General features: G+C 32.8%; 2 protein-coding genes across 2 annotated transcripts; both read left to right on the top strand.

The window, feature by feature from the left end:
• LOC108482274 (uncharacterized) lies at nucleotides 1-6,260 on the top strand. Its single transcript, XM_053028462.1, has 21 exons — nucleotides 1-205; nucleotides 312-394; nucleotides 581-649; nucleotides 1,372-1,570; nucleotides 1,662-1,921; nucleotides 2,450-2,470; nucleotides 2,631-2,694; nucleotides 2,825-2,921; nucleotides 3,009-3,114; nucleotides 3,257-3,320; nucleotides 3,451-3,547; nucleotides 3,635-3,740; nucleotides 3,882-3,945; nucleotides 4,076-4,172; nucleotides 4,260-4,365; nucleotides 4,517-4,580; nucleotides 4,711-4,807; nucleotides 4,895-5,000; nucleotides 5,143-5,206; nucleotides 5,337-5,433; nucleotides 5,521-6,260. Exons 2-21 carry the CDS (start codon nucleotides 335-337, stop codon nucleotides 5,864-5,866), a joined length of 2,184 nt encoding a protein of 727 aa, XP_052884422.1. The 5' UTR covers nucleotides 1-205; nucleotides 312-334; the 3' UTR covers nucleotides 5,867-6,260.
• A 3,540-nt stretch (nucleotides 6,261-9,800) lies between these two features.
• Nucleotides 9,801-10,355, top strand: LOC128293102 (uncharacterized). Its single transcript, XM_053028486.1, has one exon. The coding sequence runs from the start codon at nucleotides 9,801-9,803 to the stop codon at nucleotides 10,353-10,355; it is 555 nt and encodes a 184-aa protein (XP_052884446.1).
• The last annotated feature ends 2,035 nt before the right edge of the window (nucleotides 10,356-12,390 follow it).

Here is a 12,390-nt window from a genome sequence, read left to right on the forward strand (position 1 = left end):
TGTACTTTTTTTTGACAAACAAAAATATCACAGATAGTTTGGAACTTTGGGATTGAATTAATTTCTATTTTATATTTTTCAAATAATTCCAAAAGCCGAATTCGTGGGATCGTGCGAATTCATTAAAGCTTCGGTCGGGTATAAAAGTTGGAGGAAAACAATTATAAACAGTTCTTCGACAGCATAACAAGTCTACTCTGCAACTGTAAGCAATATTAAACTCCACTGCTTGAATAGAAGACAGAAATGATTTTTAGTTTAGATATTCAGATTTTTTATGACATTCTTATATCATATTTCTTGATTCTCAGCTTGTACTTGGCTCATAGAATATATGGCGGATTATAATGGAGAGACATCAAATAAAGATAAACGCTATCGTAAAAGAGCAAAGGTACCTCTTGGTTATTTATACATGAAGGTCTTAACTAATTCATAGCTAGAATTGGTTAAGGCTAACTAATAGTAGTTATTTAGTTGCTTCTGTTAACTGCTCTTGCTAATATCTGCTCATACTCTTTATTGTTTAGGGTTGGTTTAATTATAGTTCCACTTTTTTGGTTACTCTCCATATATGCAGGACTGTCATGAGCTGCAGGCAGACTTGATATGTATGATATTGGATGGGGATGACAAATATCGAACTACCGTGAGACTTTTCCTCTCATTTTATATTTTGTTTTAGGGTAAACTATACCAGGCTCTGTTTAACATGCCAATCCTGCAATTTCTGACTCCTTTCTTCCCCCCATATACCACAAGTGTGGCAAACTTTTTACAAGTATCAGATTATTGTTCTTTTTTTTTTCTTCTAAAGATAGAGCTAAAAGTGGGAACAAAAGATAAAATTGAGGTGCAAATTGATCCTCTTTGTCAAGTGAAGTGGGAAATCTGCATTAAATCCCTGGGGTTGAAGAGGGAATGTTGTGTGTGTTTTTCCTTTTTGAATACTAGGAATGTTGTGTTAGAGCAAAGAAGGGAAGTATAGGATTTGCAGGCAGTAGTCATGGACTATCATCTTATGGTTCTTATGCAATTTTTCTTCTTCTTTTCTTCCTTGCTTCTGCATTAAAAAATTGTATATGTTGTCCAAATTTTAATTTACTTAGTCATATCAATAGTACCTAAATGAGTGAAAAGAAAATTTCAATTTTTTTCCAGGGACAATTTGAATTTAAATTATTATGAAATAAATGAACATTCAACCAATAACTACAACTTGAGTTGAAAGAAAATTCAAATTTGATATAACTATGATTTGAACAGAACTATTCCCGAAGAAGATGAACACATGATAAATAGATCACAAGATACACTGTAGTTGTTTTTTTTTTTATTTTTTTTTAATTTAGTAATTTTTTTTTAATGTAGCGGAGATGGGAAGATAAACAAGTGATAGTAGTGGAAGCGATGAATCGCCTTCGTGACCCACACCTCCTACAGCAATGGTTGAGAAAATTGCAGTCCGGGATTGTCGAAAATCCCAGTTTCAGTCTTAGCTCCAACAATGCATTTCAAGAGCTTCATTCAGTTTTGAGCCAGCCAACAAATCCAGTTCAGGATATAAATTGTGCGGATGGCCTTCCTGACTCAATCTCACTTACTACATGTTGTTTAATCATTTAAATTAAAATTCGTCATCTGCTTTCTTTATATTTCAGTTCAAGCATTGCAAAAGGAAATGGAGGTGCAGGGAGAGGCTATTGAGGACCAAAAAGAGCAATTAATCTCAGAGGCTAAGGATTTTCGCATGGTGGCAGAAGTTCTAAACAAAGTTTGGGCTTCTTATGTTGCAAAGCAACAGCTTACAGATCCTGTTAGTATTCAAGATCTTGTGCAAACGGACGATGAATCTTTCATATTCCACTTTCCTCTAACCCCTGACTGTAGCAGATGTGCTAAGATTCGCATCAATCTACAGGTAAAAATTTTGAGTAGAACCACCCAATTTTTCATTAGTATTTTAATCAATGGAGCGTTAGACCTTACTTTTATCATGAAAATTATGACTCTGTAACTTAGTACAGTATAATATCCATTTCATCAAGTTAGATCACAAGTAGTAGCCGCATGACCTCTCTTTCTATTGTAATTTGTTCTCGCATTATTGAATTTATAGAAATGATGTGGTAAGTTTATTTAGAAACAGTCTTGAGGAGGTGTACATATAATAACTTTTTTTTTTGTCTCTCATGTTCTGTTTTTTTTTCCCCACTTTGTTATTAATCTTTACTCTGTAGTCTGCATATTGCAAATGTACATGGCCCCTCAAGAGGAACAAGTAATGATAATGAATTTAGCCCTAGCGCTGTTTGATTGATTCGACTTGTTTGTAAGAGAGCAAATCAAAACAAGAAATAGTAAACATTCGCACAAAAAAAACTCCAGGGTATGAAAGCTGCCAGTTTCTAATTTTGTGTATTGTGCGTGTTTTTCTCCTTATTTACAGGGTTATCATGAGGTTGACCCGGTAAGGTTTGGCATATATATATATATATATATATATATAACTTGGAGAAGGCTCGTGAAAGGAAGAAATTGGAAGAAGAGATCAGGGCATATATATATATATATATATAATTGAAGTTGCTCATTTTTTTGGATCAATTCTGATTCTCTTCTGCATATAGGATCTTTTGTCACCGCGGTTCTTTGATGTGGAAAAATATGATTTGGAAAACCGTCATCTGCCAGGTAATGGCTGCAAGTTGATATTCTATCATGTCAACTTACAGAAATAATTTGGTCTCTACATTCTTAAACTGTGACTATAACAATCTTAATGGTCTTTTACTTGTCAATTGTCAACATTAATATCCTTTAGATTTTGGACATCAATATCCGGGTGAAGGCAGCAGTGATGCCAGAGCAAATCAAGAGAATATGAAGCTGTCATATGAGAACATCTCTCCTGTCCAAGGGTATACAACATTTATAGACGCAATGCTAATGTGCTCAATGAGATATTTCAAAAGCACCCTCATCCTGATAACAAGTTTTTTATTTAGGCATGCAGATTTTCATAACATCCTTGCAAACTCTCTAACTGAAGCTGACCATTATATAGAAAGTAAACCAGAGAGGCTCGAGCTAAAAGACATCACAAATATAGAGGTAAGGGTGCAAAGCATAAGGAATAACTTGGAGAAGGCTCGTGAAAGGAAGAAATTGGAAGAAGAGATCAGAGCACATATATATATATATAATTGAAGTTGCTTATTTTTTTGGATCAATTCTGATTCTCTTCTGCATATAGGATCTTTCGTCGCTTTGGTTCTTTGATGTGGAAAAAAATGATTTGGAAAACCATCATCTGCCAGGTAATGGCTGCAAGTTGATATTCTATTATGTCAATTTACAGAAATAATTTGGTCTCTACATTCTTAAACTGTGACTATAATAATCTTAATGGTCTTATACTTGTCAATTGTCAACATTAATATCCTTTAGATTTTGGACATCAATATCCGGGTGAAGGCAGCAGTGATGCCAGAGCGAATCAAGAGAATATGAAGCTGTCACATGAGAACACCTCTCCTGTCCAAGGGTATACAACATTTATGGACGCAATGCTAATTTGCTCACTGAGATATTTTTAAAGCACCCTCATACTGATAACAAGTTTTTTATTTAGGCATGCAGATTTTCAGAACATCCTTGCAAATTCTCTAACTGAAGCTGACCATAATATAGAACGTAAACCAGAGAGGCTCGAGCTAAAAGACATCACAAATATAGAGGTAAGGTGCAAAGCATAAGGAATAACTTGGAGAAGGCTCGTGAAAGGAAGAAATTGGAAGAAGAGATCAGAGCATATATATATATATATATATTGAAGTTGCTTATTTTTTGGATCAATTCTGATTCTCTTCTGCATATAGGATCTTTCGTCACTTTGGTTCTTTGATGTGGAAAAATATGATTTGGAAAACCATCATCTGCCAGGTAATGGCTGCAAGTTGATATTCTATTATGTCAATTTACAGAAATAATTTGGTCTCTACATTCTTAAACTGTGACTATAATAATCTTAATGGTCTTATACTTGTCAATTGTCAACATTAATATCCTTTAGATTTTGGACATCAATATCCGGGTGAAGGCAGCAGTGATGCCAGAGCGAATCAAGAGAATATGAAGCTGTCATATGAGAACACCTCTCCTGTCCAAGGGTATACAACATTTATGGACGCAATGCTAATTTGCTCACTGAGATATTTTTAAAGCACCCTCATACTGATAACAAGTTTTTTATTTAGGCATGCAGATTTTCAGAACATCCTTGCAAATTCTCTAACTGAAGCTGACCATAATATAGAACGTAAACCAGAGAGGCTCGAGCTAAAAGACATCACAAATATAGAGGTAAGGGTGCAAAACATAAGGAATAACTTGGAGAAGGCTCGTGAAAAGAAGAAATTGGAAGAAGAGATTAGGGCATATATATATATATATATATATGTAATTGAAGTTGCTTATTTTTTTTGGATCAAATCTGATTCTCTTCTGCGTATAGGATCTTTCGTCACTGTGGTTTTTTGATGTGGAAAAATATGATTTGGAAAACCGTCATCTGCCAGGTAATGCCTGCAAGTTGATATTCTATTATGTCAACTTGCAGAAATAATTTGGTCTCTACATTCTTAAACTGTGACTATAATAATCTTAATGGTCTTATACTTGTCAATTGTCAACATTAATATCCTTTAGATTTTGGACATCAATATCCGGGTGAAGGCAGCAGTGATGCTAGAGCAAATCAAGAGAATATGAAGCTGTCATATGAGAACACCTCTCCTGTCCAAGGGTATACAACATTTATTGACGCAATGTTAATGTGCTCACTGAGATATTTCAAAAGCACCCTCATACTGATAACAAGTTTTTTATTTAGGCATGCAGATTTTCAGAACATCCTTGCAAACTCTCTAACTGAAGCTGACCATAATGTAGAAAGTAAATCAGAGAGGCTCGAGCTAAAAGACATCACAAATATAGAGGTAAGGGTGCAGAACATAAGGAATAACTTGGAGAAGGCTCGTGAAAAGAAGAAATTGGAAGAAGAGATTAGGGCATATATATATATATGAAATTGAAGTTGCTTATTTTTTTGGATCAAATCTGATTCTCTTCTGCGTGTAGGATCTTTCGTCACTGTGGTTCTTTGATGTGGAAAAATATGATTTGGAAAACCGTCATCTGCCAGGTAATGACTGCAAGTTGATATTCTATTATGTCAACTTACAGAAATAATTTGGTCTCTACATTCTTAAACTTGGAGTATAATAATCTTAATGGTCTTATACTTGTCAATTGTCAACATTAATATCCTTTAGATTTTGGACATCAATATCCGGGTGAAGGCAGCAGTGATGCCAGAGCAAATCAAGAGAATATGAAGCTGTCACATGAGAACACCTCTCTTGTCCAAAGGTATACAACATTTATGGACGCAATGCTAATGTGCTCACTGAGATATTTCAAAAGCACCCTCATACTGATAACAAGTTTTTTATTTAGGCATGCATATTTTGAGAACATCCTTTCAAACTCTCTAGCCGAAGCTGACCATAAAGAAAGTAACCCAGAGAGGCTCGGGCTAAGAGACATCACAAATATGGAGGTAACGGTGCAAAACAAGAGGAATAACTTGGAAGAAGAGACCAAGAAGAACAAAGCTAATATTACGAAAGGCAAACGGAAGGTGGAGAAGGGCGAAGCTGATTTAAAAGAAAACATACTGAAGGTGGTGAAGGACGTAGCTGGCTTAAAAGAAAACCGAATGATGCTGAGGAAGGACGATGCTAAGTTACAAGAAAACCAACTTAAGCTAACCAGTTTGCCGAAGAAACCACGGGGTGCGTAATTTGCTTTTTTGAAATACATTGTCCATGGTTTATTGAGGATGTTGATGAATTGAAGATACAAAATGTAAGTGTTTGTGTGATGGTCTTGAATCTCAATGGTTTATTGGAATATTTATGAACTGAAGATACAGACAGTATGTTTTTGTGTTTGAATCTCAATGGTCTATTGGGAGTTTTCAAGAGATGTAAATGGGTTGTGTGGAGTTTAGATTTGATTAGCCATGGAAGTTATGCTCTTGATTTAGAGTAAGTTTGGTGAGACCGAGAAGGTTCCGATTTTAGATTTAAATATCAGTTGTAGCTTCAATTGTATGAATTGAAATCAGTTAAATAGTTGCAGTATTGATTGATTAAATTACGCAATTTGAATCGAATTTTTAAATTTTTTATAAATTGTTATTGATTTATTTAATCTAATCGAATTGATTAGTTTAACGAACTAATGATCTAATTGATTTGACCACTGATTCAATTATGAAAGCTTTGATTATAACTTTCTCACAACTCTTCAAATTAATAAAAATATTTTGTTCGCAACCTACTTAAAGAATATTTAAAAAGTAATTATATGAAGTTAAAACATTTTCTCTTTCTCAATATATATCAATAGAGGTGTTTATACATTGGGTTGAGTTCGTATCGGATTTAAACATGATATTAACATATTTTATATGCTACCTAAAATTTGCTCAAATCTACTTATATTTGTAAATAACTAATTTAAGCCTGTTTTAAACTCATCCATATTATTTTTAAAAAGTTTGTATTATTCTTAATTTAATATTTAATAATTTATGTATTTTTATTTATTAAAATTTTATATATATTCATTTTAATGTTTTTTAATGTTTACAATATTATATATTATTATAGATTTGCATAATATAAAACCTTACAAATTTTTAAAAATGAGCCGAGCCAAATCTTAAATTTTAAGTCTAAACTTGATCTATATTTTTAATAAATTTAAATTTTTTGCTAAATTTATTTAAAGTTTAATGTTTTACTTAAATTCTTTTAAATTTTAAACACCAATACTTGACCCATTAGATCTAGATATCAAATATAAAATCAATAAATCAAAAACACTGAAAATAATTCGAAAGTAAACAAAGGAGAAAGAAAACTTGAGTGAATCTTGAAGGTTATTCAATATTATCATTAATCAATATAGTAATTTGGGTGTGTACACAGCTTGGTTTTGTACTTTGAATTTTATTTTTAGATGATTTTTACTAATTATATTTCTATTATTAAATTTAATCATTAAAGTTTAGGATTTCTTTTATAATAGAAGTGAAGGGCAATGATGCTAATTTTTTAGGTTTTTTAAAAAATTATTTTACTCAAAATTCCTTATAATTGTTGAAAAAGTTATTTTTATTATTTGAGAATTTATTACTAGTTCGTTCATTTTACTCAATTAAACTATTCTTATATTTATTACATTTTATAAAATAACATTCTATTACAATTTTATTTTATTCTGGTAAATTAAACATACCATAATTATGAGTAAATTATATATTGCCACTTTATTGAAGTTCTTTTACGTATTATATTTTGGAAAATACTTATGATAAAGAGAATTAGTGGTTGTTAACCACCATAGATACCCTAATTTTGTAAAAAGAAATATAAAATCATCTTTTATACTACCTAAAGATGGCCAAAGATGGTTGCTCTAATGTAGGAAAAGACCAACAACCATCTTTTATTATTTTTAGGGACGGTTTGATAAAATTAAAATATAAGATCAAAAATAAGTATTTCATTTTAAATTAAGAATTAAGCCTTTACTTAAACATTCAAATTTTAAATTTAATTTAACTTAATTTATCTTTTAAATTTGTAATATATTATTCTATATAATATATATTATGTAATTTTAACACCCATCTTTTTTTTAAAAGTAAAAACAAATAGTATTAATTGAAAACAATGAAATCACACAACTCTACTTAGAAAATTACTATCTTATTGTAAAATCTCTTAAACTGAAATTGGGGATCTTCAAAAAGCTTCAACCCAAATTGATTATCATAAATATATTTCACCATTTGATCAGCAGCTATATTCTAAAATCTAAGAATGTGACAGATTCTTGTCTTCTAATTTCTTTTAAGGTAAACATTAATTAAATGTAATTCAACTAGGCTACTACTGGCAGCACTACCCATAAGAACGGACTCTACAAGTAGTGCATTGTCGCATTCAATCTTTAACTGTCTCTAACCTATTTCCTATGCAATACGTAAACCTTCAAGAATAGCTCGAGCTTCTATGCGAAAGACCGTTCTTGATGTTTGTTGAATTGGCATATTTTTCATAAGTAATGGTTTTTAATTTATATGTGATATTAAGTTGTTACTCGTGTAGTTATGGCTCCAAAAATAACTAGTACCAAAATAAAAAAAAAACAAATGTACACCAGCAAATGTTGCAGTACGTTTTCCAGTGAAAAATCCATTATAAACTCATTAAATAGGTTATTATTGAAAGTCCAACCAATTTTTAATGTATATTCGTAAGTGACAGAATCTATAACGAAGTTATTCTCATTAGAAAGATGAGTTTTAGTAGGATAGGCCTCTTGAGAGGATTTCATTGAAGTGAGGCGGAGATTAGTAGGGGTTAAAATTTCGGTTAAAATCAAATTAATCGATTTAATTCGGTTAATTCAAATTTAATTTAGTCGAAAGTCAGTTGATTTTTTTTGAAATTTTGGTTATCGGTTAATTCGATTCAAAATCAGCTAATTAACCGAACTTAATAATTATGTAGTGTTTCAAGACTTAAAATTCCAATTAATTCGATTAACTTTCAAGACCAAGGAATATTATCAATGTATTTTTTTTTATATTTTTCATATTTATTTTGATTAAAAGATAAAAACATATAAATTTCGGCTAACCGATTGAATTAACTAAACTAATTCGGTTCGATATGGTTTTTTAGGTGTACATGTTCATTAATGGAATTTGATGATTTTTTTGGAGTCTAATTGAGGAATGCCTAAAAATATAGTTCCCGAATGCTTATATCGATATATGGATGAGAAAGGGTTTGGAGAAAACTCATCATAGTAACATTGGGTTAAGAGGGTGTACTTAGGTTGGGTTATTTATACCTTTCTAGACAAACTTTGATTGGTAATCTTTCGAGTCATTTTTGGACAAAGAGAGCTTGTCATGTGGATTTTGAAGTGCCTTTTTAAGCTCTGATCTAACCAATTTAGAGGCTCAAAAGTGTTCGCCTATTGTGATTTGTCTGGCAAAATGTTCACATCATTTGCTTGGGTGCAACCTTTGCTTGGGTTTGGACTTAGCTATGGTGGATTTAGACATTTTTGATCAATAGAATTCACTTTGATATATCACTGTTCATTTCCTATTCCGGCAATACAGAAAGAGGCCATTGTGGACCAAATGCAACAATTAATAAAAGAGGAAAAGGTTTTCGGCACAGTCACAAAAATGTTAAACAACGTTTTGAATTCTTGTGTTGAAATGTGATATGGACATTTTAATTGCAATAGGAGTTTTTAGTTTTATTTATTTATTTATTATATCAGGTTTTACTAAGAATTTTAGTTTTACTATATAAGATTTTTGTTTCCTTCATAAACTCTAAGTTAGGTATTCTATTTTATGTCAATTAGGACTCTTTCATTTATTATTAACTGTCTATAAAAGGCTGCCAATATGAAATAAAGAGGTAAGCAATTATTCTATCAAAAGAAACGTTATTTTGAGAGGGGGTTCAGTCAAGGACGAATTTACCTTTTTGAGTAACCATAGGTCGAAGCAAGAATTCTTTCTCGTCTAGACCTGTGACTAGATCCTACGCCAAGGCGCATAACAACTTGGTATCGAGCCACCGTCATGGGTGACGAAAAATTTTGACAAAAAAGTGGAGGCATTCATGGAACAAATGGCTACAAGGCAACAAGCATTAGAGGAGCAGGTGGCGATGTTATCTCTTTCGGTCCAAAAGACAACGAAAGGGGATTCAGAAAAAAATAATGAAGAACAAGGCAGCAATGAAGGCAAGAAAAGAAATTCAGATTCGCAACACGGTGGGGCCATGGTGCCACGATACTCTAAGATGGAATTTCCCACTTATGATAGGGTTGGAGATCCTTTAGGATGGTTAAAAAGATGCGAAATTTTTTTTGGCAATCAACGGACCAACGAAGAAGACAAAGTCGGCCTAGCTTCATTCCATCTTTTAGGAGAGGCACAATTATGGTTTGATCAAATCGAAGAAGAGGAGGCAAATCTGGATTGGGAACGCTTCAGAGAGTGTTGTCATATCAGGTTTGGGCCACCTATGAGTAATAACCCCTTGGGGGAACTTGCAAACTTGAGACAAACTGGGACGGTAGAAGAATATCAACGCCAATTTCAATCACTACTTGCTAGGACTATCGATCTTAAACCTCGACAACAAGTAAACCTTTTCTTCTGGATTGGTAGAGGAACTTAGAATTGATATTGAGATGCAACAACCGGAAACCTTGGAGTTGCAATGGATATGGCTCGAGCTTTGGAACGTAAACAAAAGTCTCTTCCAAGATGTTATCTCAAACCAATCTAAACTGGTCAACTTCCCAAAACAACGACAAAGAATTCAATCATTCCAACAACTCGAACATTGCAAAGGAGAGGGACAAACAATAGAACCAACAGGAACAACGGCAAAATAGGTTCTTCTGTACCATTTATTAAGAGATTGACACGGATAGAAATGGCAGAAAGAAGGGCTAAAGGGCTGTGTTATAATTGTGACGAGTCTTATTACATGGGACACAAATGTAAAAGGTTAGTTTGGATAGAAGTACCAGATGTTGAAGGCAAGCAAGATGATGATGAGATAGATGCTTTTGGATAAGTTCTGAAGTTTATTTTGAATTTGAGCTTGAGGACAAGCTCAATTCCGATAAGGGGATTAATGATATGGACACTTTAATTGCAATAGGAGTTTTTAGTTTTATTTATTTATTTATTATATCAGGTTTTACTAAGAGTTTTAGTTTTACTATATAAGATTTTTGTTTCCTTCATAAACTCTAAGTTAGGAATTCTATTTTATGTCAATTAGGACTCTTTTATTTGTTATTAACAGTCTATAAAAGGCTGCCAATATGAAATAAAGAATTAAGCAATTATTCTATCAAAAGAAACGTTATTTTGAGGGGGGTTCAGTCAAGGACGAATCTGCCTTTTTGAGTAACCGTAGGTCGAAGCAAGAATTCTTTCTCGTCTAGACTTGTGACTAGATCCTACGCCAAGGCGCATAACAAAATGCTACGGGTTATTACCAATCAAACGCTAACAAATCCTCTCAGTATTCAAGGAGATCTTGTGCAAAAAGAGGATGAACAGTTAATATTCTACTTTCCTCTGCCCCCAGACACTGGGAAAGGAGCCGAGATTCACAACAACCCTGAGGTAGGAACTAGGGATTATATATGGCAAACGGAACGGTAGATCCTATTGTGATACCATGTTAAATAATTGAACAATAAGTTTGTAACTTAGTATAACAACCTTGTCATCAGGTTAATAAAGAGTAGTTGAGGCATAACTCTACTTTGTTGGTAATGTGTCTTGGTGTTATTGAGTTTATATGGACAATGGGGTAAGTTCATCGAGAAATAATCTTCGAGTGATGGATATATACTATTTTTTTTTTCATCTCGTGTTCTGTTCTTTCTTTTACTTTGTTATCCATCTATATATTGCAAATGTAGGTGATCGATCAAGAGGAACCAACAAAGGAGGTAAATTTAACCTTGGCATATGTGGGAGAGATACTAGTGAAACTAATATTGAAACCGCAACAAACAAAACAAGAGATGGTAAGGACTGAATTTTGAGTTTTACAGAGCAAATTTATGACCTTTATTCGACTTGAATATGCAATTATGCATTGTAGATCATACTGTGCATTCAAGTTTTATGTTCCAGTTGAAAAAATTCAGTATTACTATAAGAGAGATACTACTAGATAGTATGTTGGAATTCCTTAAATTAAGCAGATTTTCTACCTTAGTTCTAGGAATTTCCTTGTACTATTAGCCATAGTCAAATTACTAATTTTTAGGGATAGGCTAATTTCTAGAGATTATTTCCTTTTTATTTTTCCTGCTATTCTTTAAAAGGTCAGAGTCGATTAGAAGAAATAAGAATAATTCTTCTTCCTAAATTTGTACATGGTATCAAGAGCATCAGGAATTCAGTAGTTTCTGCTCTTTCTTCTCTTTTTTTGTTCTGTTTTCTCTGTTAGAAACCCTACTCCCGTGGGTGACACCGAAAATTCCTATGAGACTCTTCATAAACTTCGGCTAACCAAAACTCAACTTGAGGTTCTTCATAAACTACTCGGGACTCCTATAGCCAGTGGGTCACTAGCTATTCACGGTACTGCTTTAAATACTACACACGAACCTATCACAACTTCTTGGATACTAGACTCAGGTGCATCCGACCACATGACATGTAATCTAAGTTTGTTTCAC

The sequence above is a fragment of the Gossypium arboreum genome, chromosome 1, assembly GCF_025698485.1.
Source record: "Gossypium arboreum isolate Shixiya-1 chromosome 1, ASM2569848v2, whole genome shotgun sequence".
Lineage (NCBI taxonomy): Eukaryota > Viridiplantae > Streptophyta > Magnoliopsida > Malvales > Malvaceae > Gossypium > Gossypium arboreum.

Excerpts from the sequence above, each read along its gene's own strand:
- LOC108482274 (XM_053028462.1), top strand. The coding sequence starts at position 335 with ATGGCGGATTATAATGGAGAGACATCAAATAAAGATAAACGCTATCGT. Across the intron at positions 2,922-3,008 it reads AACATCTCTCCTGTCCAAGG|GCATGCAGATTTTCATAACA; the intron begins GTATACAACATT and ends TTTTTTATTTAG. Across the intron at positions 3,115-3,256 it reads AAGACATCACAAATATAGAG|GATCTTTCGTCGCTTTGGTT; the intron begins GTAAGGGTGCAA and ends TTCTGCATATAG.
- LOC128293102 (XM_053028486.1), top strand. The coding sequence starts at position 9,801 with ATGGCTACAAGGCAACAAGCATTAGAGGAGCAGGTGGCGATGTTATCT.